At 45.8% G+C, this 27,447-nt stretch overlaps 1 protein-coding gene across 3 annotated transcripts; it reads left to right on the plus strand.

The window, feature by feature from the left end:
* On the plus strand, positions 1 to 27,113 carry LOC106591452 (phospholipase A2, group VI (cytosolic, calcium-independent)). Of its 3 annotated transcripts, XM_082966506.1 has the most exons (19): positions 1 to 99; positions 1,414 to 1,637; positions 6,928 to 7,140; positions 7,666 to 7,846; positions 9,580 to 9,767; positions 11,890 to 11,986; positions 13,340 to 13,522; positions 16,124 to 16,232; positions 17,892 to 18,014; positions 19,060 to 19,150; positions 19,948 to 20,111; positions 20,552 to 20,702; positions 20,892 to 21,028; positions 21,433 to 21,510; positions 21,801 to 21,955; positions 22,054 to 22,105; positions 22,527 to 22,642; positions 22,912 to 22,985; positions 25,028 to 27,113. In XM_082966506.1, the coding sequence occupies exons 2-19, from the start codon at positions 1,423 to 1,425 to the stop codon at positions 25,173 to 25,175; spliced, it is 2,475 nt and encodes an 824-aa protein (XP_082822632.1). In that variant the 5' UTR covers positions 1 to 99; positions 1,414 to 1,422; the 3' UTR covers positions 25,176 to 27,113. The 3 variants fall into 3 exon arrangements, with proteins under 3 accessions (XP_082822632.1, XP_082822633.1, XP_082822636.1); XM_082966507.1 differs by lacking the exon at positions 21,433 to 21,510; XM_082966510.1 differs by lacking the exon at positions 17,892 to 18,014.
* The last annotated feature ends 334 nt before the right edge of the window (positions 27,114 to 27,447 follow it).

A 27,447-nucleotide genomic window follows, 5' to 3' on the forward strand; every position in this document is an offset into this window, starting at 1 on the left:
TCAATCATGTTTTGCAGCAAGGTTGGTTGAACGCCAGCAGGTTGTTGATGATCCATCAAAAGTCGTCAGTCACTGGTGGAGAGGAGTCGCAGTAATCAGGTAAGGTTTATGATGAGCTCCTTCCTAAACTAAACCGATTATCGTAGATAAGAGTACAATGAAAGCATACCACGTACAAGAGTTAGCATAAATGCGTTTGTTTCCAATTGAAAGAATATAGTGTGACGACCCTGGGTTTATAAGCGCGGAAATCGACTCTGCCGTTTGAGCATGCTTTTGCGGCACAGTCGATAGCGCGCCGGAGTTCGGGCTTGAAGGTCGAGGGTTCGAAACCTGCTCCCTGCCGTTTCATTACATTCGTGTCAGAAGTGTCAGTTCTATATCGCGATTCTGCCCTTGACTGTATGGGTAGCTATGCGAAGCTAGCTATGTTATGTGTGCCAAATTGATTCAGAGACTGGACTGAGAGAGTCATACCCTTTAACTGGCAGGACTCATGAATAGCACCGCTTGTTCACGTTGAATAAGGAGCCAGACAATGCCTTATCATTCAATATGTTTGCAATGGAATTAGAGTAAAGGCAAAGCAATTCCACATTGACTCCACAAGCTGTGGCAGTTTTGAAATAAACTTTTGCTTTCAGTTTTTGATTGTCACCCCCCTCCCCTCTGTTGTTTTTAGTCAAGCAAAGCACATAATGCTGCTTAGCTATGCAGTTGGGACATGGTTGAGTCTCACAAGGGAGTGGGTGGGATCAAATGCTGGGCTGGGTTCAAATACTATTTTAAATACATTTTGATTCATTTACCTGTGTTCAATTGAGCTTGTCTGGTGAAATGGAACCAACAGAATAGTCCCAGATGTGTAAAACCCACCCATTTGGGGTTGGCACTACAGACACGCTGACGCGAATGCTCAAAGTATTTGAATGATTTCAAATAGTATTTGAACCAAAGTCTGATTGCATCAGTGTTGTTGATAGACCAGAGAGAAGTACTCAACATACCAGATCAGGTAAACATAATTATGACCTCTGTACACAGATTCAAATCTTCACTGTTTGCAGTAGAGTGATTCCTCTCAAAACTAGAACCAAGACAGACCAAGATTTTGGGGATTTTCACAAAATGTAATCCATAGAAGAATTGGGCTCTGTTTTCGTGTGGAATCACACAATGCGTCTTGCTGATTACCATCCCTGTCTGCACTCTTATTTCCTTGCATCCTATCTCCTCGCCTAGGCCTAACTCTCAACCGTATTGGAGGAGGAGGTCCAAGGACCCTCCCCTCAAACCTTCTACTCCAATGGGTTTTGAGAAGGAAGCAAGCAGAGAGAATGTGAGGTATTGTTGAAGAATGAAACGAGACAGAGCCTCTTCCTAACGTCCTTTCTCTCTCCTCTCTGTACCCAGGCCACCGCCATGCAGTTTCTAAGGGGAGTCATGGAGACTGTGTCCGCCGTCTCCAACCTCTTCTCCAACCCCTACCGCGTCAGGGAAGTACCACTGTCGGACTACAGCGGAGGGGGGAAGGTCAAGCTGAAGGAGGAGGGACGCATGGTGCTGTACAAGAACACCCCTTGTCAGAGTTGGGACTGCCTGCTCAAGTGCCCTGATACGCCCACCGTCGCCTTGAGGTGGGTTGGGGGGCAGAGAGAGTGGGATGGGAGAGGACAGGAGGAGAGTGTGATGGAGGGAGAGGAGGATGGAGGTGGAGACAGGAGAGTGTGATGGAGGGAGAGGAGGATGGAGGTGGAGACAGGAGGAGAGTGTGATGGAGGGAGAGGAGGATGGAGGTGGAGACAGGAGGAGAGTGTGATGGAGGGAGAGGTGGAGACAGGAGGAGAGTGTGATGGATGGAGGGAGAGGAGAGGAGGATGGAGGTGGAGACAGGAGGAGAGTGGGATGGAGGGAGAGGAGGATGGAGGTGGAGACAGGAGGAGAGTGGGATGGAGGTGGAGACAGGAGGAGAGTGGGATGGAGGTGGAGACAGGAGGAGAGTGGGATGGAGGGAGAGGAGGGTGGAGGTGGAGACAGGAGGAGAGTGGGATGGAGGGAGAGGAGGGTGGAGGTGGAGACAGGAGGAGAGTGGGATGGAGGGAGAGGAGGGTGGAGGTGGAGACAGGAGGAGAGTGGGATGGAGGATGGAGGTGGAGACAGGAGGAGAGTGGGATGGAGGATGGAGGTGGAGACAGGAGGAGAGTGGGATGGAGGGAGAGGAGGGTGGAGGTGGAGACAGGAGGAGAGTGGGATGGAGGGAGAGGAGGGTGGAGGTGGAGACAGGAGGAGAGTGGGATGGAGGGAGAGGAGGGTGGAGGTGGAGACAGGAGGAGAGTGGGATGGAGGGAGAGGAGGATGGAGGTGGAGACAGGAGGAGAGTGGGATGGAGGGAGAGGAGGGTGGAGGTGGAGACAGGAGGAGAGTGGGATGGAGGGAGAGGAGGGTGGAGGTGGAGACAGGAGGAGAGTGGGATGGAGGGAGAGGAGGATGGAGGTGGAGACAGGAGGAGAGTGGGATGGAGGGAGAGGAGGGTGGAGGTGGAGACAGGAGGAGAGTGGGATGGAGGGAGAGGAGGATGGAGGTGGAGACAGGAGGAGAGTGGGATGGAGGGAGAGGAGGATGGAGGTGGAGACAGGAGGAGAGTGGGATGGAGGGAGAGGAGGATGGAGGTGGAGACAGGAGGAGAGTGGGATGGAGGGAGAGGAGGATGGAGGTGGAGACAGGAGGAGAGTGGGATGGAGGGAGAGGAGGATGGAGGTGGAGACAGGAGGAGAGTGGGATGGAGGGAGAGGAGGATGGAGGTGGAGACAGGAGGAGAGGGGGATGGAGGGAGAGGAGGATGGAGGTTGAGAGACGGCAGCAACATATTTTTTGTTTGTTTTGATTTTCATACTTGCTTGCTAGAGCCCCTCTATGTTTCCGCCCATTCGACATCGTTCAAGACCTTTTTTTAAGCCTTAGCCCCAACCATCTCTTTAAGAATTCACATGAGTCAGCATGGCATTGTCCTCCAGAAAGTAGTCTCTAAGTAAACTTTCTCCCACGGAGCTTTGTCCATAGCACCTGCTAAATTCAGGGCAGCAATGTCGAGGCCTGTAGCAACACTTTTGCAGTTGTCCATAACTGTATATCTTTCCAAAAATCTGCGGTAGCGAAGATCATCAATATACTGACCAGGTCCCGGTTTCCCAAAAGCATCTTAAGGCAAAGTTCATTGTTAGAACATTATTATTATTATTATTATTATTATTATTATTATTGTTAGGAGCATCTCCGAGCTGTTTCCCCAAACTATCGTTATTAACTTTGCACTTGAAAACGCTGGTAATCTAACGCCTGCCTCAGGCCACTCGTAGAACAGTTAAGTGCGTTGTTAGATGCTTTTTCTTGCCCTCCCGCATCACTTAATACACAGAAGATCTCAGCTGAACATAGAATCACATGGTTTATCCGTCTCCCTGATAACTTCAGAACAAAAGTTGACTACAAATATGAAGTTGCCAATGTCTTTGCAATTGATACAAGCGACGTGTGTGTGTGTATATATATAAAAAACCGAGATGACTGGATTAAAATATAAACAGTGGACTATAGGCCTATTTCAATCATGTTGAAATACATGACATGTTTATTTTGCTAATGGTATGCTACTGTCTGTAATTTGTCTCAATTTAATTAATGTGTAGCCAATAATGTGCCAAACCTTGATTTTTAGTGCATTATCATAGGGTAAGCATTAGAATAAGCCGCCTCAAATTTTGCAGCTGTAGGTGGTAATATCTCTCTAGGAGCTGATCTGTTGTCAGTATTGTGAAATAATTCTAATGTTAAGGAAATATTTGAATGGAGAAAGCTGATCCGAGAGCAGCACTCCCTTTCTTTCGATCCTGACAGTATGGACACATGCTCCAACAATGCACTTAGTGACCATTCTCTCTGTGTGGTGTTCTGGGAAACATATGTTACATCTTTGGCCGTTGTAGGAAAGATGCATGGTTAAAACACTAGTAAGCCTAAGTTCCAGCGCTATCGGTCCCTGGCCTGTGACATGAGACTAATCAGGACTCATCTCTCGGCATATCCAGCCCCACCCATTAGCTCAGCCAATCATGGCAAGCCAGGAAGGATACTGTCTTTCTCCCTATATAGGTCAGTGTTTTCTCCTTGGCTAAACTAGGCTTGTAATTGAACATTTTTGTACATATTTACAGATCACATGCAAGTTTTTCACAGATAGAACTGAGTTCCGATTTCCTACTCCTCCTTCCCAGCAAAGGGTGCACTCACTCACTATATTTTACTTCCCAGTCTGTAGGCTTTCCGAGGGGGAGTGAGTCATGAAACCTTTGGAAGAAGAGTAGAACATCTGAATGTAGAGAGGAAGAGGTGAAACGAGAGTTTTCACTCCGCCCAAAGTCTGTCCATGAAAAATAAGCCCACGAAGTGAGGAATGTTTGAATGGAGCTCAATGAGTGTCGAGTATGCTAAATTGCTACGCGAGGCTTATTTGATCGACTAGAACTTTCCTAATGGTTAGGTTGTTAGGACTGCGCTAATATAAGTGGACGCACGTGGCATTTCAGCAACGTTGAAAAAAAACAACTGTCGGAGTTGTGCCTGTTGTCATAGAGGACTCATCATGGATATAACCTGTTTTAACATGGACATTGCCATTGAGGGCTTCTACCACTTTTTTAAGTAGTCAACTGCGGGGGGATTCCTATCAGTTCGGAGCAATCAGCCAATGACGAAGAAAATTGTCTACCGTAATTTCCGGACTATTGAGGGCACCTGAATATAAGCCGCACTCACTGAATACATTTTTTAAAAATTATTTTTAACATAAATAAGCCACACATGTCTATAAGCCGCAGGTGCCTACCGGTACATTGAAACAAATGAACTTTACATAGGCTTTAACGAAACACGGCTTGTAACAAAAATAAATAGGCTTTAACCTCTATGGGCAAGCGTCCCACCTACTCAACAGCCAGTTGAATCCTGTGGCGCGTTATTCAAATACCTTAGATATGATATTACTTCAATTTTTGAAAAATATGACTATTTTACACCATTTTAAAGATAAGACTCTCGTTAATCTAACCACACTGTCCGATTTCAAAAAGGCTTTACAACGAAAGCAAAACATTAGATTATGTCAGCAGAGTACCGAGCCAGAAATAATCAGACACCCATTTTTCAAGCTAGCATATAATGTCACATAAACCCAAACCACAGCTAAATGTAGCACTAACCTTTGATGATCTTCATCAGATGACAACCCTAGGACATTATGTTATACAATACATGCATGTTTTGTTCAATCAAGTTCATATTTATATCAAAAACCAGCTTTTTACATTAGCATGTGACTAGCATGTGACTAGCATTCCCACCGAACACTGCCGGTGAATTTACTAAATTACTCACGATAAACGTTCACAAAAACATAACAATTATTTTAAGAATTATAGATACAGAACTCCTCTATGCACTCGATATGTCCGATTTTAAAATAGCTTTTCGGTGAAAGCACATTTTGCAATATTCTCAGTAGATAGCCCGGCATCACAGGGCTAGCTATTTAGACACCCAGCAGGTTTAGCACTCATCAAAGTCAGATTTACTATAAGAAAAATGTTATTACCTTTGTTGTCTTCGTCAGAATGCACTCCCAGGACTTCTACTTCAATAACAAATGTTGGTTTGGTCCAAAATAATCCATCGTTATATCCAAACAGCGGTGTTTTGTTCGTGCGTTCTAGACACTATCCTAAAGGGTAAATAAGGGTGACGAGCATGGCGCAATTCGTGACAAAAGAATTCTAAATATTCCATTACCGTACTTCGAAGCATGTCAACCGCTGTTTAAAATCTATTTTTATGCCATTTTTCTCATAAAAAAGCGATAATATTCTGACCGGGTATCTGCGTTTAGATAAACAGACAAAGGAAAAGAAAGCATTCGGTCGAAGCGGGCACGCGCCTAAGCCCATAGTACTCTGAGTGGCCACTTGCCAAAAGCGATAAAGTGTTTCAGCCAGAGCCTGCCTCGATATCATTCAACTTTTTCCCGGGCTCTGAGACCCTATGGAAGACGTAGGTAGTGTCACGTTATTGCACAGATCCTGAGTCTTCAATAAAAAGAGCCAAGATGAAACACTACTTCTCAGACAGGCCACTTCCTGCTTGAAATCTTCTCAGGTTTTGGCCTGCCATAGGAGTTCTGTTATACTCACCGACACCATTCAAACAGTTTTAGAAACTTTAGGGTGTTTTCTATCCAAAGCCAATAATTATATGCATATTCTAGTTACTGGGCAGGAGTAGTAACCAGATTAAATCGGGGACGTTTTTTATCCAGCCGTGTCAATACTGCCCCCTAGCCCTAACAGGTTTTAAGGAAACACGGCTTGTAACAAAAAATAAAAGATTAGCAGTAAACAGTAGCCTACCAAGAAAGTCATTGGTCACTGGTCACTATCTTCCTCCTCCTGTGCACTGAAACCACTGAAGTCATCTCCTTTCAAAAAAAATTGAAATCGGGAAAAATCCATATATTAGCCGCGTCATTGTTTAAGCCGCGAGGTTCAAAGCGTGGGAAAAAAGTTGCGGCTTATAGTCCGGAAATTACGGTACTTTAAAATGGAGATGGCCTCAATGGTGTTGCCCAGGCTGTCACAGATGCTATAATGACGCTGATACAAAGATGAGTCCTCTATCTACCTCAATGGCCTTTTGTTTACATGCATATCTGCCCTCTCATTGGCTAGAATGGTCCCACCTGATCTCGCCTCCTCACACCTGCATTCCATCTTTGAGGACATATATTTCCATTGTTAATCGACTATCTTGCCAGTATAATGGACAATCTTTGGTCAGGGATCAGCTGACCTTTGGTTGACATCTCCACTTCCTGTCTCCTAGGTTGTTTCAGGTCAACTCCGAGGAGGACGCCATGAACTGGTTCCCCCAGTACGCCCTCAAGCTTCGTCCCTTCTACGAGACCCTCCACCTCCCCAAGCCAGAGGCAGTCCAGCCAATAGTAGACTGCCTCCGTAGTCACGCTGACTGGAGCTCCGCCCACATCGCCGTGGATACGGGCCTGAGGGAATGCCTGAAGCACAACCACGTCCAGAGGTGAGGTTGTAGAGTCTGGCTATAAGCATGTAATGAGTGGTTATAAGCATGTTATTACCAAAGAGTTGCTGTAAAGCATTAGGGCGTGAGTAATCCCCCGGACAGATCTGCGTCAACAGAACTGCTACTGTAGAATCTGTCAGGAAGGAATGTGATAGGTGAGATAACAAGCAGCAGTAGTTCTGGTGTTTGGGGTTTTCGTCACTGGTTATTTGGACAAATCACGATTTAACAGGTGTTTAGCATTTCAGATTTCAGAAGGGGATGGGACATTCAGCCCGTAACCTGCAGAGAGAGAGAGCAGGTGGGGCTCCTCGTTCTAGCATCTCTTCATCTCTTAACACATATGGACTCAGAACTTAATCGAGCAGCTGACCAATTTACATGAGACTTTAGTTCTGGGTTAACCGATATTGTGGCTTAAGCAATAGGGAATATGTTGATTTTAAAATGAGCGATGGTCTCCCTCCCTTCTCTCCTCTCTCCCTAATCATATTGATACTTCACACTCCTCACCCTCTGCAGCCAGATAAACGCCAGGGACGCTGCTGGTCAGACCCCGTTACACCTGGCGTGTGAGCGGGGGGAAGTGGCATGTGTCAGAGAGCTGCTGGAGGAGTGCCAGGCTCGCACCGACATCAAAGACAAGAACGGGGAGACGCCAATGCATTGTGCTGCCAAGCAGGACTCGGCTACTATTATACAGGTGTGACACACACACACACACACACACACACACACACACACACACACACACACACACAGAGAGTAGTGTACAGCTAATCTTGTGGGGACACACAATTCAGTCCCATTCAAAATCCAATGTAACCCTAAACCTAACCTGTACTCTTACCCTAACCGTAACCCTAACCCTTAACGTAATTCTAACACTTAGTCTAACCTTAACCCTAAACACTCTAGATTAGCATTTGACCTCATGGGGACTAACAAAATGTCCCCAGTTGGTGAAATTCTTGTTTGTTTACTAGTTAAACACGTCCACAGTGAGTATCCAAAACATGAAGAAAACCTGCTCTTTCCATGACATAGCTGCTCTTTCCATGACATAGCTGCTCTTTCCATGACATAGCTGCTCTTTCCATGACATAGCTGCTCTTTCCATGACATAGCTGCTCTTTCCATGACATAGCTTTCTCCTGGTCAGTCTATGATCCTTTATTGATGTCACTTGTTAAATCCACTTCAATCAGTGTAGATGAAGGGGAGGAGACAGGCTAAACAATGATTTTTAAGCCTTGAGACAATTGAGACATGGATTGTGTATGTGTACCATTCAGAGGGTGAATGGGCCAGACAACATATTTAACTGATTTTTAACTGGGTATGTTAGTTGCCAGGCAGACTGGTTTGTGTCAATGGGGGGGTGCAACTCAATATTAGGAAGGTGTTCCTAATGTTTGGTATACTCAGTGTAAGACACCCCATGTACTGTGCTGCCAAACAGGTGTGTGCGTGTGTGTGTGCGTGCGTGCGCGCGCAAAGAGGTCCCATGCACTGTAACAAGTTCCAGTTTGTAACTATACCAACATGGCAGACACTGCATTACATGGGAACAGGGCAGGCTGGCCTGAGTGGAGTTGCCAGCAACCCGATTTTTCCGGTTTCCAGGGATACAGCTATTTTCAACCTAACTTCCTTTTTCTAGTGAAAATGTGGGAACTCCGCTCAGGCGTTTCTCTCAGGCCTGCTACGTCAGGTTAATATCGGGCTAACATAAACCAGGCAGCGGGTGGGGGCTCCGGGTGGTGGGGCCAGTCACAGGTAGCCAGTCTCAGAAAGGGGACATTGACTCTACTGCGAAGGCAAGGCAGGGCTGTGCTAGTCCTTTTAGTGCAGTGCTGGGTGGTACTCATTAGTCCACACTGTAGCAAAAGAGAGTTTCTCGTTGGACAAATTCACCTAGGTCCCTCCTTGTTTTGGCCTGTTTTCTTCTTCTGTTTGATTGCTATTGAATGCAACCCTGCTTTGCAGTGTACGTGTTGAAGTACTAGCGCTCTGCGTCTCCGATCCGTGTATCCCAGATATTACTCTGCTGCGGCCGGGGCCCAGAACTGTCAGGACAGGGACAGGACCCGGCTGCTGTTATGCAGGTCAGACTGAGGACTCTGGGTCACCTCTCTATAGCTGTTAGTACACAACGCTGTCTGTTCTCTGTATTCAGATCAGCTACAAGACTGCTGCAGTACTTCTGCTGTTCCTTCCTTCTGTCCTTTTTGAATGGATTTTCAGGGTTTCAGAACACATTTGGAGGGAATAGTCACGATCTCACTCGCAGTTAAACGTGATGTTTTATTTGCTTTTTTAAGTTTAAAAACATATACAGATGGCCTTCATCAGAAACGTATACATTGCAATTAAAATGTCAATGAACGCAAGGTCCCTATTAAAATGTCCGCTTTTGGTTTCTCCCTCCTCTAGGCGCTGTGCAGTAGGATGTGTGCGGGGGTGAATGAGCTGAATGGGGCGGGGGAGACGCCCCTCCATGTTTCTTGTCGCCTCGGGAGGGTAGAGGCCGTGAACGCCCTCCTGGGGGGAGGAGCTCGCTGTGACATCATCGGGGGCAGTGGCTACCCAATCCACGCCGCCATGAAGTACAGTGAGAAGGGGTGAGAGCACTGATTGGCGAAGAGGGAATGGTGATGAATGTTGATTGGCTCTTTCATTAGCTACAGTGAGGGGAAAAAAGTATTTGATCCCCTGCTGATTTTGTACGTTTGCCCACTGACAAAGAAATGATCAGTCTATAATTTTAATGGTAGGTTTATTTGAACAGTGAGAGACAGAATAACAACAAAAAAATCCAGAAAAAACGCATGTCAAAAATGTTATAAAATGATTTGCATTTTAACGAGGGAAATAAGTATTTGACCCCTCTGCAAAACATGATTAAGTACTTGGTGGCAAAACCCTTGTTGGCAATCAGAGGTCAGATGTTTCTTGTAGTTGGCCACCAGGTTTGCACACATCTCAGGAGGGATTTTGTCCCACTCCTCTTTGCAGATCTTCTCCAAGTCATTAAGGTTTCGAGGCTGACGTTTGGCAACTCAAACCTTCAGCTCCCTCCACAGATTTTCAATGGGATTAAGGTCTGGAGACGGGCTAGGCCACTCCAGGACCTTAATGTGCTTCTTCTTGAGCCACTCCTTTGTTGCCTTGGCCATGTGTTTTGGGTCATTGTCATGCTGGAATACCCATCCACGACCCATTTTCAATGCCCTGGCTGAGGGAAGGAGGTTCTCACCCAAGATTTGACGGTACATGGCCCCGTCCATCGTCCCTTTGATGCGGTGAAGTTGTCCTGTCCCCTTAGCAGATAAACACCCCCAAAGCATAATGTTTCCACCTCCATGTTTGACGGTGGGGATGGTGTTCTTGGGGTCATAGGCAGCATTCCTCCTCCAAACACGTTGAGTTGAGTTGATGCCAAAGAGCTCCATTTTGGTCTCATCTGACCACAACACTTTCACCCAGTTGTCCTCTGAATCATTCAGATGTTCATTGGCAAACTTCAGACGGGCATGTATATGTGCTTTCTTGAGCAGGGGGACCTTGCGGGCACTACAGGATTTCAGTCCTTCACGGCGTAGTGCGTTACCAATTGTTTTCTTGGTGACTATGGTCCCAGCTGCCTTGAGATCATTGACAAGATCCTCCCGTGTAGTTCTGGGCTGATTCCTCACCGTTCTCATGATCATTGCAACTCCACGAGGTGAGATCTTGCATGGAGCCCCAGGCCGAGGGAGATTGACAGTTCTTTTGTGTTTCTTCCATTTGCGAATAATCACACCAACTGTTGTCACCTTCTCACCAAGCTGCTTGGCGATGGTCTTGTAGCCCATTCCAGCCTTGTGTAGGTCTACAATCTTGTCCCTGATATCCTTGCAGAGCTCTTTGGTCTTGGCCATGGTGGAGAGTTTGGAATGTGATTGATTGCTTCTGTGGACAGGTGTCTTTTATACAGGTAACAAGCTGAGATTAGGAGCACTCCCTTTAACAGTGTGCTCCTAATCTCAGCTCGTTACCTGTATAAAAGACACCTGGGAGCCAGAAATCTTTCTGATTGAGAGGGGGTCAAATACTTATTTCCCTCATTTAAAATGCAAATCAATTTATAACATTTTTAACATGCGTTTTTCAGGATTTTTTTGTTGTTATTCTGTCTCTCACTTCAAATAAACCTACCATTAAAATTATAGACTGATCATTTCTTTATCAGTGGGCAAACGTACAAAATCAGCAGGGGATCAAATACTTTTTTCCCTCACTGTAAGGGAGAATGGAGAACATGATTGGTGGTAGAGTGGTGAGAGGAGATTGCCGTGTCCCAAATCTACCCCCTAGCTCCTGTCTTCCCCACAGTTTTTGCAGATGTGAAGGTGCTGGAAAGGTCAAACAAGATTCCACTACATTGTTTACAATTCTCTCTCTCTTCTTTCTACCTTTTCTCTCTCTCGCTCCCTCACCCTCCTCTCTCGCTCCCTCACCCTCCTCTCTCGCTCCCTCACCCTCCTCTCTCGCTCCCTCTCTCTCCTCTCTCGCTCCCTCACCCTCCTCTCTCGCTCCCTCACCCTCCTCTCTCGCTCCCTCACCCTCCTCTCTCGCTCCCTCACCCTCCTCTCTCGCTCCCTCACCCTCCTCTCTCGCTCCCTCACCCTCCTCTCTCGCTCCCTCACCCTCCTCTCTCGCTCCCTCACCCTCCTCTCTCGCTCCCTCTCTCTCCCTCTCTAGTTGTGCTGAAGCTGTCCTGGATGCAGACCCAGGTCAGCTACAGGTAGAAGATGCCGTCTATGGAGGAACCCCCCTACACTGGTGCAAGACTGCAGAGGTAGAGGGAACACTTTACAATTACACTTTTTCACCCGAAATGAATTGTGATCAAATATTTTAATTGCCCCTCCATGATAAAATCGGAGGAACTTTGGATCTGTTTCCGTCCGTTCGTACCTACTTACATGCTTACCAGGGTTTCCATTTACCGACTTTTGGCCGATGAAAAAAACGATAAATGTTTTGCTTGCCAAATTGTCCGTCTATAGTTTAATTTGCCTAATTTTGTGAAAAGAATTGCTACTATTTTTATTTCTCAACTGGTAATTGAAACACGCCACCCAATCGGCGTTCTAGTGCATAAAACACGGTAGGGAGGCTATCAGCGTGTCACCCACCACTTTACAACGTCAGCTGGAAGCAGTATGCATTTTGAAAACGTATACTTAATAGTTTGAAACCTGAAAGTTTTACTTCATATTTGCTTCAAAGTAGCCTCGTCAACATCCCACCATACAAACATGGAAGCAGTTATTTTATAAAGTCTTCCCCATTGAAACCTGCATTTCTCTCCTGTTCTATTGGTTTCCGATGTTCTTTCATTGTCCAGAAGCCAAAGCCACAATCCTAGTCATATTAGAAACTCTTCCTAGTGTTTTCCCACAAATTGCATTTTGGCAAATGACGTTGTATTGGCTGCTTCGTTACAGGAGTTGCACGTAATGTTAAGATGAATTACCATAATCTAAATGTGATTTCTGTCATTCTGAGCATTGTGGGTGGACGCCCTACTGGGTTACACACCCAATGCAAATGGGTCCGGTAAATCTCTCAAATGTCCGGTAAATTAAAATCTTGCCGGTCATGTTGTCCGGCGTCTTTTTCCTAACGGAAACCCTGGTACGTACGTTAGTCACACGCGATATCTCAGACAACACTCGCCTGATTTATTTTACATTTTTTAACCAAACTCGGGTGAATGATGCGTCTTGCCATAGAGATCCGGCATTTGCGAAACTACACTGATTGGCCCAAAGGGGGCGATATAGTAATCAGCTGAACTGAGGAACTTTGAACAAGTATTTCTCCTGTCCCGTTGAGCTCCAGTCATGACACTTTGTGCTGTATATGCTTCTCCTCATGAGAAACAGGAAACGTGGGTGAATGCATCTCGCTGTGGAGATCCAACATGTGACAAAACTACACTGATTGGGCCAAGGGGGCACTGTATCATTCTGTAGGGGACAACATGTTTACTACTGTTGCTAGTTAAACGTACTGAAACCTGAAGTACCTACTTGTTTCTATGTATCAAGTTATGGTCAAACAGATATTAATTACAAGTCTGTGTTAAACATGGCTAAGTGCTATCATGCTTTCCCTTCCAAACAACCCCCCCCCCCCCCCCCAGATGTGTCGTACGCTGCTGGAGCGAGGTTGCTTGGTGAACTACCTCAGTAAGACAGGGGAGAGTGCACTGCACGTCCTGACCAAGAGGGGGCGCTTCGATGCTTCCATGGTGCTGCTCACACACGGGGCGGAACCCAACCTCAAGGGTCAGGATGGGAACACAGCCCTGCATCTGGCTATGAAGGTAGGTAGGGTGTGTGTGTGTGTCAGAGGGGAAACACGGCCCTGCCTCTGGCTATGAAGGAAGGTAGGGTGTGTGTGTGTGTCTATGTGTTTGTCACACAGAGGGGAAACACTCCCCTGCCTCTGGCTATGAAGTGTGTGTGTGTGTCACAGAGGGGAAACACAGCCCTGCCTCTGGCTATGAAGGGAGGGTGTGTGTGTGTGTGTGTGTGTGTGTGTGTCACAGAGTGGAAACATGGTCCTGGCTATGAAGTAAGGTAGGGTGTGTGTGTGTGTCTATGTGTTTGTCACACAGAGGGGAAACACTCCCCTGCCTCTGGCTATGAAGTGTGTGTTTGTCACACAGAGGGGAAACACGGCCCTGCCTCTGGCTATGAAGGAAGGTAGGGTGTGTGTGTGTATGTGTTTGTCACACAGAGGGGAAACACTCCCCTGGCTATGAAGTGTGTGTGTGTGTCACAGAGGGGAAATACTCCCCTGCCTCTGGCTATGAAGTGTGTGTCAGAGGGGTAACACAGCCCTGCCTCTGGCTATGAAGGGAGGGAGGGTGTGTGTGTGTCACAGAGTGGAAACATGGCCCTGCCTCTGGCTATGAAGGTAGGGAGGGTGTGTGTGTGTGTGTGTGTCACAGAGTGGAAACATGGCCCTGCCTCTGGCTATGAAGGGAGGGTGTTTGTGTGTGTGTGTGTGTCACAGAGTGGAAACATGGCCCTGCCTCTGGCTATGAAGGTAGGGAGGGTGTGTGTGTGTCACAGAGTGGAAACATGGCCCTGCCTCTGGCTATGAAGGTAGGGAGGGTGTGTTTGTTGCACTCAGTGGGAGTTTAATGCTTCGGTAACCTTCCTCTTTATCTCAAACATATGAATCCCCTCAACAATATGACAAATGATTTTAATTTTTTTTATTTTTTTATTTCACCTTTATTTAACCAGGTAGGCTAGTTGAGAACAAGTTCTCATTTACAACTTCGACCAGGCCAAGATAAAGCAAAGCAGTTCGACACATACAACAACACAGAGTTACACATGGAATAAACAAACATACAGTCAATAATACAGTACAAAAAAATCTATATACAGTGTGTGCAAATGAGGTAGGATAAGGCAGGTAAGGCAATAAATAGGCCATGGTGGCGAAGTAATTACAATATAGCAATTAAACATTGGAATGGTAGATGTGCAGAAGATGAATGTGCAAGTAGAGCTACTGGGGTGCAAAGGAGCAAGATAAATAAATAAATACAGTATGGGGATGAGGCAGTTGGATGGGCTATTTACAGATGAGCTATGTACAGGTGCAGTGATCTGTGAGCTGCTCTGACAGCTGGTGCTTAAAGCTAGTGAGGGAGATATGAGTCTCCAGCTTCAGTGATTTTTGCAGTTCGTTCCAGTCATTGGCAGCAGAGAACTGGAAGGAAAGACGGCCAAAGAAAGAATTGGCTTTGGGGGTGACCAGTGAGATATACCTGCTGGAGCGCGTGCTACGGTTGGGTGCTGCTATGGTGACCAGTGAGCTGAGCTGAGATAAGGCAGGGCTTTACCTAGCAGAGACTTGTAGATGACCTGGAGCCAGTGGGTTTGGCGACAAGTATGAAGCGAGGGCCAGCCAACAAGAGCATGAGTGAAGGATGCTTTGTTGTGAAATAGGAAGCCGATTCTAGATTTCATTTTGGATTGGAGATGTTTAATGTGAGTCTGGAAGGAGAGTTTACAGTCTAACCAGACATCTAGGTATTTGTAGTTGTCCAAATATTCTAAGTCAGAACCGTCCAGAGTAGTGATGCTGGACAGGTGGGCAGGTGCGGACAGCGATCCGTTGAAGAGCATGCATTTAGTTTTACTTGCATTTAAGAGCAGTTGGAGACCACGGAAGGAGTGTTGTATGGCATTGAAGCTCGTTTGGAGGTTAGTTAACACCGTTCCCAAGGGAGGGCCAGATGTATACAGAATGGTGTCGTCTGCGAAGAGGTGGATCAGAGTATCACCCGCAGCAAGAGCGACATCATTGATATATACAGAGAAAAGAGTCGGCCCGAGAATTGAACCCTGTGGTACCCCCATAGAGACTGCCAGAGGTCCGGACAATAGGCCCTCCGATTTGACACACTGAACTCTATCAGAGAAGTAGTTGGTGAACCAGGCGAGGCAGTCATTTGAGAAACCAAGGCTATTGAGTCTGCCGATAAGAATACGGTGATTGACAGAGTTGAAAGCCTTGGCCAGGTCGATGAAGACAGCTGCACAGTACTGTCTTTTTATCGACGGCGGTTATGATATCGTTTAGTATCTTGAGCGTGGCCGAGGTGCACCCGTGACCAGCTCGGAAACCGGATTGCACAGCGGAGAAGGTACAGTGGGATTCGAAATGGTCAGTGATCTGTTTATTGACTTGGCTTTCGAAGACTTTAGAATGGCAGGGCAGGATGGATATCGGAATGATTAGAGGTACGGTCTAGGGTTAGACGGGAATGATTAGGGGTATGGTCTAGGGTTAGAATTTGGACACTACATAGTCCCTTCCCGTTCATGACCCCTTGTTTTCCTCTATGACCCCTCCTTCCGTGACCTTTACTCTCTGACCCCTGCTGTTTTGCTACTTACAGATGGACCACATGGAACTGATCAAGGCTCTGATCGTGTTTGGAGCCGACGTGGAGATGCACAATGACCTGGGAGAGACTCCCGGATTGATAGCAGCACGCACTAGTAAAGGTGAGAGGGAAGAAAGAGCAGAGGGAGGGAAAAAGGAGGATGGGGGAGAGGGTGAGACACCCGGACTCAAAGCATCACGCACTAGTAAAAGTAAGGGGGGGGGGGGGGAGATAGAGTGGGTAAAGGGAACGAAAGAATGAATGGGTGGATGAATTAATGAGAAAATTAGAGGAGTATTAGTTCCTTGGTGCCTTTATAAAACGGTGACGTCAGTAGCCAGCACATGAATGAATCCTAACACAACAACAATCTAACGTTGACGTGGATATTAATGAATTCAGAAGCATGTGTTATTGTGGATGATATAGCATGCATATGTTATGGCTGTGTGAACATTAATTTAACATTAACTACAGTATATTGTGTTCATTGATCATGTGAACTCTGCTCATTGCTCGATTACATTGATTAATCAGCTGTTTGAAATGTGCTGAAATGATCATAGGCCTTTCGCTCGAGGGTGGGTCAAATTGCGGGGGACTTTCTGGGCATTACTATTTCCAGTTTTTTTTCCACCAACACTTGATTTGTCAGCCACTGTCACTTAGGAAGCCAGCAGCCTGAGACGGGTTGTTAGCTAAGCTAACGTTTGTAAAGCTAGCGAGGTAGCTGAATATTATAGCTAAAAAAAGCTTAGCTTGCTGCCAAAGAGCTTGCTAAGACTATGTGTATATACAATCAAAGAAATATATAATGTTATTTCAAAACATTATCAGTGGTTTATAGCATTAATATAACTAATGTAAGCTAGCTAATGAAAGCTAATCAGTGCTGGATGCTTTCACGTTTAGCTTGTGTGGGTTTGTTGCTCTTAGCTAGCACACGGACAATCAGTAGCATACTGCAGTAGTGAGACATGAGACAAATTACCAACATAGTTGGATCCTTCATTTGTTTATACATTACACAATAAACGTTCATGAGAACTGTCAGTCCTCGAATGCTAGCTAGCTAACGTTAGCTTGCAAGTCAGAGTTGAAACAAGCTAACTAACGTGAGCAAGCAGGGATTTTAGCTAGCAGGTCGTATTGAAAGCTAGCTACGTCCAATCAAATCTGTTGCCTGGTGTTAATTTCTGTATTTTTGAAGTTATTGTCCATGTCAATCAACCCCTCTGTTGTGGTTTCCATGGTTATACATTTATAGAGTTGTTATTGATTGACTAATCGCTTGACAATATCTAAATACAAAAGAAGACATGTTATCTATGTCTTTCTATGGAAACCATGCGTGTTGTCCAAATCGGCGTGTGTGATTGTTTGTGTGTCATGTGTGAATGCCTGTATGATCTTTTTTACTACTCCTCCCTCTCTCTCAGCAATCTCTTTTTTCTCTCTGTAACTGACTGTTTGTGAAATTGAATGCATGCTTTGTTAAAGTTCTTCAGTTCATTTTGCTCTCTCTCTTCCCACTCTCTCTCTCCTGACCTACTCTTTCTTTCGCTCTCTCTCTTCCCACTCTCTCCCAACCTACTCTTTTACTCTCTGTCTCTCTCATTCTCTCTCTCTCATTCTCTCTCTCATTCTCTCTCTCTCATTCTCTCTCTCTCATTCTCTCTCTCATTCTCTCTCGCTCCCTTCTCTCTCGCTCGCTCTCCCTCTCGTGTCATTGTGTGTGCATATCTCTAACCCCGTGGCTTGGTGTGTTGATTGACTGAAGGCTCCAACAGAAAGGTGCTACTGGACATGCTGTGTAGTGTAGGGGTACAGCGTTGTGCCCCACCCTCCTCCCCTCTCAACACCCATCCTCCCCCCAAGAAGGCTGCTTCGTCACCAGGCCTAGGTAAAGCCCCCCATCCTCAATCCCCAAATGTCTCTTTGACCCTTCTCCTCCTGGGGTCATATGTATCAAGCATCTCAGAGTAGGAGTGCTAGGATCAGTTTTGCCATTCTGATCATAATGAGTTTGATAGAGGGCATCTGATCTTAGATCAGCACTCTTGCTCTGAGATGCTTTATGAATACAGGCCCTGATACCATTTTATCTTTCACCCGCTGACCCCCAACCCCAATACCCCAGAACCTCCCTCCCTCTCTCTTCTCTGACCCCCAATACCCCAGAACCTCCCTCCCTCTCTCTTCTCTGACCCCCAATACCCCAGAACCTCCCTCCCTCTCTCTTCTCTGACCCCCAATACCCCAGAACCTCCCTCCCTCTTCTCTGACCCCCAACCCCAATACCCCAGAACATCCCTCCCTCTCTCTTCTCTGACCCCCAACCCCAATACCCCAGAGCCTACCTCTCTCTTCTCTTCTGACCCCCCAACCCCAATACCCCAGAACCTACCTCCCTCTGCTCTGACCCCCAATACCCCAGAACCTCCCTCCCTCCCTCTGCTCTGACCACCAATACCCCAGAACCTCCCTCCATCCCTCTTCTCTGACCCCTCCTTTATTTGATGGTGTTTTTTCCTTTTTCATCCCTTCTTTTTGTTTTCTCTCTTTTCGTTACTGAAGTCTCCCTCTATCCCTCTCTCCGGCATCGTGATCCTCCTTACCTTATGGTCTTCTCCTTTTGAAGACTTTCTCCTTCCATTTGAAAAGGCTTTCCTACTTTTCTTTCTTTTTTCTCCCTTTTTCTTTTCGTCAATCCCTTCGAACATTAATCTGCTTTGTTTTCAATTCATCCTTCCCTCTGCTATCCCTCCATGTTTGTATTCATCCCTCTCTTCTCTCCCTGCATTTTGAATTATGCTGGTACTTCTTCCCACTTCTCTCACTCCCTTTTCCCCCAGGCTCATCCCCTTCTCTCTGTCCCTCTCTTCCATTCCACTCTGCGCTCCTATTGGTTGATTAGACCTGGGTCCTTGTCTGTGATTGGCCGATAGGGTTCGAGGACATCATGCACGTTGCGGCGGCGGTGGGAGCGATGAGTCGTGGCCGGGAGGAAGTGGACGGGTTCAAAGCAGGAAGCAGGAAGTGCGTTTCTGTGTATTTTTTAGTTTTGGTTATTTAGATATTTATCAGTTTTTTTCTTCATTCAAAGTACTGCTGATCTGTGTGATTCGTTGGTTGGTTGATTTTATTACACCAGTTTGAATGAATAGTCAAGTGTACAATATAGACAAATGACTTATATAATGTCTGAATGGCTTGTTCCTCTCTCTCCTACTGTGTAAGAGTCACTCTAATGGCCTCCTCTCTCTCTAGGATAGACAGACTGCTATGTAAGAGTCACTCTAATGGCCGCCTCTCTCTCTAGGATAGACAGACTGCTATGTAAGAGTCACTCTAATGGCCTCCTCTCTCTCTAGGATAGACAGACTGCTATGTAAGAGTCACTCTAATGGCCTCCTCTCTCTAGGATAGACAGACTGCTATGTAAGAGTCACTCTAATGGCCTCCTCTCTCTGTAGGATAGACATACTGCTATGTAAGAGTCACTCTAATTTCCTCCTCTCCTCTAGGATAGACAGACTGCTATGTAAGAGTCACTCTAATGGCCTCCTCTCTCTCTAGGATAGACAGACTGCTATGTAAGAGTCACTCTAATGGCCTCCTCTCTCTCTAGGATAGACAGACTGCTATGTAAGAGTCACTCTAATGGCCTCCTCTCTCTGTAGGATAGACATACTGCTATGTAAGAGTCACTCTAATTTCCTCCTCTCCTCTAGGATAGACAGACTGCTATGTAAGAGTCACTCTAATGGCCTCCTCTCTCTAGGATAGACAGACTGCTATGTAAGAGTCACTCTAATGGCCTCCTCTCTCTGTAGGATAGACAGACTGCTGTGTCTGGATGGAGGGGGCATTAAAGGCTTGGTTCTGATCCAGTTGTTAATCGCCCTGGAGAAAGAGGCAGGCAGGCCCATCAAGGAACTCTTTGACTGGGTTTCTGGGACCAGCACAGGGGGCATACTGGCCCTGGCTATCGTCCATGGTGAGCTGTTACTGTGTGTTTATTATGAGTGTCTGTGTGCAGAGAAACTTAAATGGTGTTATGTATGTGTTTTATATAGTTGATATGGTCCTCAATATTTTTAATGGATTGTTTTTTTTCATACATAGTTAACTTCTTAAAGAGGAGCCTTGAACCGTAGACCCTTTCAACATTGAAAGTGTTTGTTTGTGAGATGCAGTCGTACCTTTCCAGGTAAGGATATGGAGTAAATCTCTCTCTCTCTCCCGCTCTTCTCTCTCTCTCCAGGTAAGGATATGGAGGAAATCTCTCTCTCCCTTGCTCTCTTCTCTCTCTCTCTCTCTCTCTCTCTCTCTCTCTCTCCAGGTAAGGATATGGAGGAAATCTCTCCCTCTCTCCAGTTAAGGATATGGAGTAAATCTCTCTCTCCCTTGCTCTCTTCTCTCTCTCTCTCTCTCCAGGTAAGGATATGGAGTATCTGCGATGCCTCTACTTCCGTATGAAGGAGCAGGTGTTCAAGGGGTCGCGACCCTACGAGTCGGCCCCTCTGGAGGACTTCCTGAAGAAAGAGTTCGGAGAGAACACCATGATGACAGATGTACGGCACCCCAGGTAACCATGGAAACACTTTGGCTTTGTCTGATTGGTCAATTCAGGGTGCTGCTGTAATACTAACACTTTCATTAGCTTCAATTGTATATTCATTAGCTATACATGTATGTTTTCTCTCATCCTGAAGTATCCCTTGTCTCTCTAATATTGTCTGTGTCTCTGTGTGTGTCTCTCTGTCGCTCTCCACAGGGTGATGGTAACCAGTGTGCTGGCAGACAGACATCCAGGAGAGCTCCATCTCTTTCGGAACTACGACCCCCCCTCCCTGCCCAGAGAACGCCCCTACGCTGCCACAGCCACCTTCCTTCCCCTCACCATACCACAAGGTAACAGAGTGGGGGGCTGTGTTTGTGTTGCACTTCAGTGTGTGTGTGTGATGTGATAATGGCCATATACTCTTCTAATCTCCACCCGGCACAGCCAGAAGAGGACTGGCCACCCCTCATAGCCTGGTTCCTCTCTAGGTTTCTTCCTAGGTTTTGGCCTTTCTAGGGAGTTTTTCCTAGCCACCGTGCTTCTACACCTGCATTGCTTGGTGTTTGGGGTTTGAGGCTGGGTTTCTGTATAAGCACGTTGTGACATCTGCTGATGTAAAAAGGGCTTTGTCAATACATTTGATGGATAATGATCGCCCTGTGGGTCTGAGTGTCGGTGTTGTTTGGAGACTGTGTGTCAGGGCCAGCTGTGTTTCCATCTGGTGGTGGTATGAGTGTGTGTGTTGTTGTTTCAGGATGGGAGGATGAGGATGTGTTGATAGTTGGATACACTCAGGAACCTGCTAAAAAACGTAGGAAGGTGACAGACCAAGGTGTGTGTGTGTGTTTGTTATGTCTCTGTGTGTTATGTCTCTGTGTGTGTGTGTTGTCTGTGTGTGTGTTATGACTGTGTGTGTGGTCTGTCTGTCTGACTGTGTGTGTGTGTGTGTGATGCCTGTTCTCGCTGAGTGAGTGTGTGGAGGTGAAAGGGTCACAGTGAAGATGCTTGGTGAATCTGCTCTCACACCTCACCAATTTCACTAACTTTTTTCATCATCAATCATGATTGTGTCTGATTGATTGGTTGATTTGATGCTTAGCCCCAACCCTCTCGGCCTATCAGAGCAGGTCGTGTGGAGAGCCGCCCGTTCCAGTGGCGCCGCCCCCACCTACTTCCGACCAATGGGCCGGTTTCTGGACGGAGGGCTGCTGGCCAATAACCCGACACTGGATGCCATGACTGAGATCCACCAATACAACAAATCCCTGAAAGCAGAGGTGTGACTCTAAGAAGTTTCATCTGAAATGTTCCTTTTGTACTGACTCGTCTGTTTAACATCTCTGTCTCTCTCTCTCTCTGTTTATTTTGAATGTAGGGGCGTGGCTCAGAGGTGCAGCGTCTAGGTGTGGTGGTTTCTTTAGGGACAGGTAAGAGCTTTATATTGGTATATTATAATATGTAGGAATCATATGGATGGTAATATGTCATATTTATTGGGACAGGTAAGAGCTTTATATTGGTATATTATAATATGTAGAAATCATATGGATGGTAATATGTCATATTTATAGGGACAGGTAAGTGCTTTATATTGGTATATTCTAATATGTAGGAATCATATGGATGTGTAATATGTCATATTTATAGGGACAGGTAAGAGATTTATATTGGTATATTATAATATGTAGAAATCATATGGATGGTAATATGTCATTTATTGGGACAGGTAAGAGATTTATTGGTATATTGTCATATGGATGTGTAATATGTCATATTTATTGGGACAGGTATGAGCTTTATTGGTATATTATCATATGGATGTGTAATATGTCATATTTATTGGGACAGGTAAGCCTCCCCAGGTAGTGGTGAACTCTGTAGACGTGTTCAGACCCTCCAACCCTCTGGAACTGGCTAAGAGCTTTGTAGGCGCCAAGGAGCTGGGCAAGATGCTGGTGGACTGCGTGAGTTGGTTTAACGGTTGTTTGATTTGATTTATTGTGAGTGACCTTTTATCCTGCATACTGTTTAGTTAACTGTTTGAATTAGTGAAACGTAGGTGACACTAATAGTTGATAGTAATTCATATAAAAAAACTTCACATTTTCAATCAACATTTCAGCTCTGAAACCAATGTCCTAGTAGTCCCTGTACGAAGAGGTCCCTGTTGTATTACTCATCTACAACATACACTGATTTCCTCTGTCTCTCTCCCTCTCCTTCTGTCTGTCAGTGTACAGACTCTGATGGCTGTGCTGTGGACAGGGCCCGGTCCTGGTGTGAGATGACTGATACTGTCTACCACAGGTCAGTCTGACACTAACCTCATCATACTGATACTGTCTACCACAGGTCAGTCTGACACTAACCTCATCATACTGATACTGTCTACCACAGGTCAGTCTGACACTAACCTCATCATACTGATACTGTCTACCACAGGTCAGTCTCATCATACTGATACTGTCTACCACAGGTCAGTCTGACACTAACCTCATCATACTGATACTGTCTACCACAGGTCAGTCTGACACTGGCCTCATCATACTGATACTGTCTACCACAGGTCAATCTGACACTGGCCTCATCATACTGATACTGTCTACCACAGGTCAGTCTGACACTGGCCTCATCATACTGATACTGTCTACCACAGGTCAGTCTGACACTGGCCTCATCATACTGATACTGTCTACCACAGGTCAGTCTGACACTGGCCTCATCATACTGATACTGTCTACCACAGGTCAGTCTGACACTGGCCTCATCATACTGATACTGTCTACCACAGGTCAGTCTGACACTGGCCTCATCATACTGATACTGTCTACCACAGGTCAGTCTGACACTGGCCTCATCATACTGATACTGTCTACCACAGGTCAGTCTCATCATACTGATACTGTCTACCACAGGTCAGTCTGACACTAACCTCATCATACTCATACTGTCTACCACAGGTCAGTCTGACACTAGCCTCATCATACTGATACTGTCTACCACAGGTCAGTCTGACACTAACCTCATCATACTGATACTGTCTACCACAGGTCAGTCTGACACTAACCTCATCATACTGATACTGTCTACCACAGGTAGACAATGTTTTTTTTTTTGTCCACTCAGTGTATGGTGTCTCTGTTGTACATTGGAAATGGAAAGTTTTAACCCTTTGCTCTCGTACCCATAAACGGGTTGAAAATGGTAGATTTGTGCTCCAGTAAGCACCTAAACTGGAACTTAGTGGCTGTACAGTGACCTGATATACATGAGGTCAGAGCTCAGTCTGCTTCCCAGCTCTGTGTGGGGTTTGACTGACAGATGTTCTGAACTTCAGCACCACGTGCAGAAACAAGCTGCCCCCATCCCTCCCACTAATTAGGCAACTTTTGCAAATGTTTTGTCTTGGTGAGGGGAAACGCTGTAAATGAAGATGACTGGACGTATTTTGAACTAGTCATGTTGGCAATGGAACAAGCTTTCACATGATGCCCACCTGACCCAAATTGCAATTTATAATGGACCGTTTTTGGATTGTGTGAACATCAACAGTAATTGTGTAACTGCAGGGTTGTGTTCCAAACAAATCAACTACAAGTGTGCTTGATCAAGTTCCTCAACGGCACAGCTAGGAGAGCTCTAAACAACACCGTATAGTTACTGTTCACCCTCTGGAGAGGTCTCTCCACTTGGAGACTCCAGTTAGTCCTCATTGAAACCCGTGTCATTTTTTTTTCTCTTATGTTGCACCTACCCCATGTTTTCCAGGAATATTCTTATGTTACTGAATGTATCCAGAGTATTTTCAGTTTTTGTTGTCAACAAATGCAGTGAAAAGAACAGTAAATGTAAAATGCATATAAAGCCAAGTGTTTGGATTCAGTCTGGTCATGGTGAACTGTTGTCCTCCGCTTCAGTCTGGTCATGGTGAACTGTTGTCCTCAGCTTCAGTCTGGTCATGGTGAACTGTTGTCCTCCGCTTCAGTCTGGTCATGGTGAACTGTTGTCCTCAGCTTCAGTCTGGTCATGGTGAACTGTTGTCCTCAGCTTCAGTCTGGTCATGGTGAACTGTTGTCCTCAGCTTCAGTCTGGTCATGGTGAACTGTTGTCCTCAGCTTCAGTCTAATCATTTCCCCATTATCTCCAAACTGTTCCCTTTCAATTGCTACAGTGGTTATGCATTTTATATTTATTCTGTAAGAAACATTTCAAGTTGGCCCTATCCATGAAGGCCAATTCCCACAAGTGTAACAGGTTAAAAACATTCTGTGTGACAGTATGGTGTGTGTGTGTGTGTGCGCGTGTGCTCTTGTTGAACTAGCCTGCTCTCTCCTACCCATCCCCCCCAGACTGAGCCCCCAGCTCTCCCAGGAGGTGATGCTGGATGAGGTGAGTGACGCCGTGCTGGTGGACATGCTGTGGGAGACCCAGATGTACCTCTACGAACAGAGGGAGAACGTCCAACTCCTGGCACAGCAACTACTCAACGGCTACTGAGAGGAGAGGCAGAGGAGAGGCAGGGAAGGGAGCATGCTATGGGAATCCCAGATGGACATCATACTACTACTGGCACAACAGGGGTTTGTTCATTACGCCGATTCTGTGGCAAAACGTTTCGTCAACGGAAGCAAATGGAACGAAACAGGGAGTGACCTACCAATACCTACCTACCAATTTGTTCAGTAGAAACTCATTTTCTATGGGGTGTAATCATTGTGTAGATGTATATGTACTTGAAAAAGCTCTGAGAAAATGTCCATAACCTGATGTTTTGTCGGAGAGGTAGAGAGAGACACAGAGAGGGGAAGAGGTAGAGAGAGACACAGAGAGGGGAAGAGGTAGAGAGAGACACAGAGAGGGGAAGAGGTAGAGAGAGACACAGAGAGGGGAAGAGGTAGAGAGAGACACAGAGAGGGGAAGAGGTAGAGAGAGACACAGAGAGGGGAAGAGGTAGAGAGAGACACAGAGAGGGGAAGAGGTAGAGAGAGACACAGAGAGGGGAAGAGGTAGAGAGAGACACAGAGAGGGGAAGAGGTAGAGAGAGACACAGAGAGGGGAAGAGGTAGAGAGAGACACAGAGAGGGGAAGAGGTAGAGAGAGACACAGAGAGGGGAAGAGGTAGAGAGAGACACAGAGAGGGGAAGAGGTAGAGAGAGACACAGAGAGGGGAAGAGGTAGAGAGAGACACAGAGAGGGGAAGAGGTAGAGAGAGACACAGAGAGGGGAAGAGGTAGAGAGAGACACAGAGAGGGGAAGAGGTAGAGAGAGACACAGAGAGGGGAAGAGGTAGAGAGAGACACAGAGAGGGGAAGAGGTAGAGAGAGACACAGAGAGGGGAAGAGGTAGAGAGAGACACAGAGAGGGGAAGAGGTAGAGAGACACAGAGAGGGGAAGAGGTAGAGAGAGACACAGAGAGGGGAAGAGGTAGAGAGACACAGAGAGGGGAAGAGGTAGAGAGAGACACAGAGAGGGGAAGAGGTAGAGAGAGACACAGACAGGGGAAGAGGTAGAGAGAGACACAGACAGGGGAAGAGGTAGAGAGAGACACAGAGAGGGGAAGAGGTAGAGAGAGACACAGAGAGGGGAAGAGGTAGAGCGACGTTTCGTTTTCAATCTGTACTGGAGACTGAATGTTTGAGAGCGTTTCATTCTTCCTCACAGACAAATGAAGTCAAAGTCTAAAACCTGGGGAAAGGAAGATTCAGCTTTGCACAACAATACTGAGACTGACAAAGTAACACATTATATAAAAAATGTATTCAGAAACGGAGGATTACAGTTTGTACAATTGACCTCTTCCTGACATTGTATTTATTTACTGAGCTAATCCAAATCCTTCAAATAATCAGATTTACATTCAGTAAAACAAATGCAGCCGTGTAAATGATATGAATCACTGTTTTGCGTCATTATTACACCATACTACACCCATACTCCCTCGAACCGACATCCCCATTCAAGTTGATGATGCCATAATGGGAGGGCTGGCGGTCATTCTGAACCTGTTCAATAAGAAACTCTTGTTTTCGTTGCAACATGTTCTGCTATGATTTGCTACGGTGTGCACTAATGAACACGACCCGGATATATCTCTTGTAACCTTTGTCCTATCATATCTGCCTTCTTGCTGTCTTAACCTCTCAAATCATAAATATTTCAACTGGACGGACTGAATAAATACCACATTACTTGAATAACCAATCTCAATGGGTTGTGATACTATCTATCTGCACTATTTGTCTGTGTCTGAAATAGCGCCCTGGTCAAAAGTATGTCTACCTAGTGAATAGGATGCTATTCTGACTCAGACTTTCAGTTTTTAACTGAACTCCACCACTTGTTTGTATTAATATCCTATGTACGGTTGTGTATTGGCTTTATTATTGATGATGAAGTGGATATATGAATAAAATGGTAACCTATGGAACTGAATAATTGATTTTTATTGTGTAATTACTATGCAATTAATTAGGTAAGGACCATTTTAACACGTCATTTCTAAGTAACGACTTGGTAAACACAGGGCTGTAAAGTAAAAAGTATCCTATCTCGGTTGCTAAGCCTACAGGTAGTGTGATGTTTTTCTACATTTTGATGTATAGTGTTTTTAGTTTCGTCTTATGTGCAGGGGCGGAAATCCCGGGGGGGACGGGGGGGACACGACCCCCCCATCCTGGGAAAAATATGATTTGTCCCCCCCCCAATATATCACTGAAACATAACTATGTAATTTAAATAATATTAATAATACGCAATGAAAGCAATTGTG

This window comes from Salmo salar, chromosome 02, assembly GCF_965601325.2.
Source record: "Salmo salar chromosome 02, fSalSal1, whole genome shotgun sequence".
In the NCBI taxonomy this organism is placed as follows: domain Eukaryota; kingdom Metazoa; phylum Chordata; class Actinopteri; order Salmoniformes; family Salmonidae; genus Salmo; species Salmo salar.

Bases quoted from the DNA above. Each gene is read 5' to 3' on its own strand.
- LOC106591452 (XM_082966506.1), top strand. From the start codon at position 1,423: ATGCAGTTTCTAAGGGGAGTCATGGAGACTGTGTCCGCCGTCTCCAAC. The intron at 18,015-19,059 runs GTAAAGCCCCCC...ATTGGCCGATAG, and splicing joins TGCTTCGTCACCAGGCCTAG to GGTTCGAGGACATCATGCAC. The intron at 21,956-22,053 runs GTGTGACTCTAA...TTTTGAATGTAG, and splicing joins ACAAATCCCTGAAAGCAGAG to GGGCGTGGCTCAGAGGTGCA.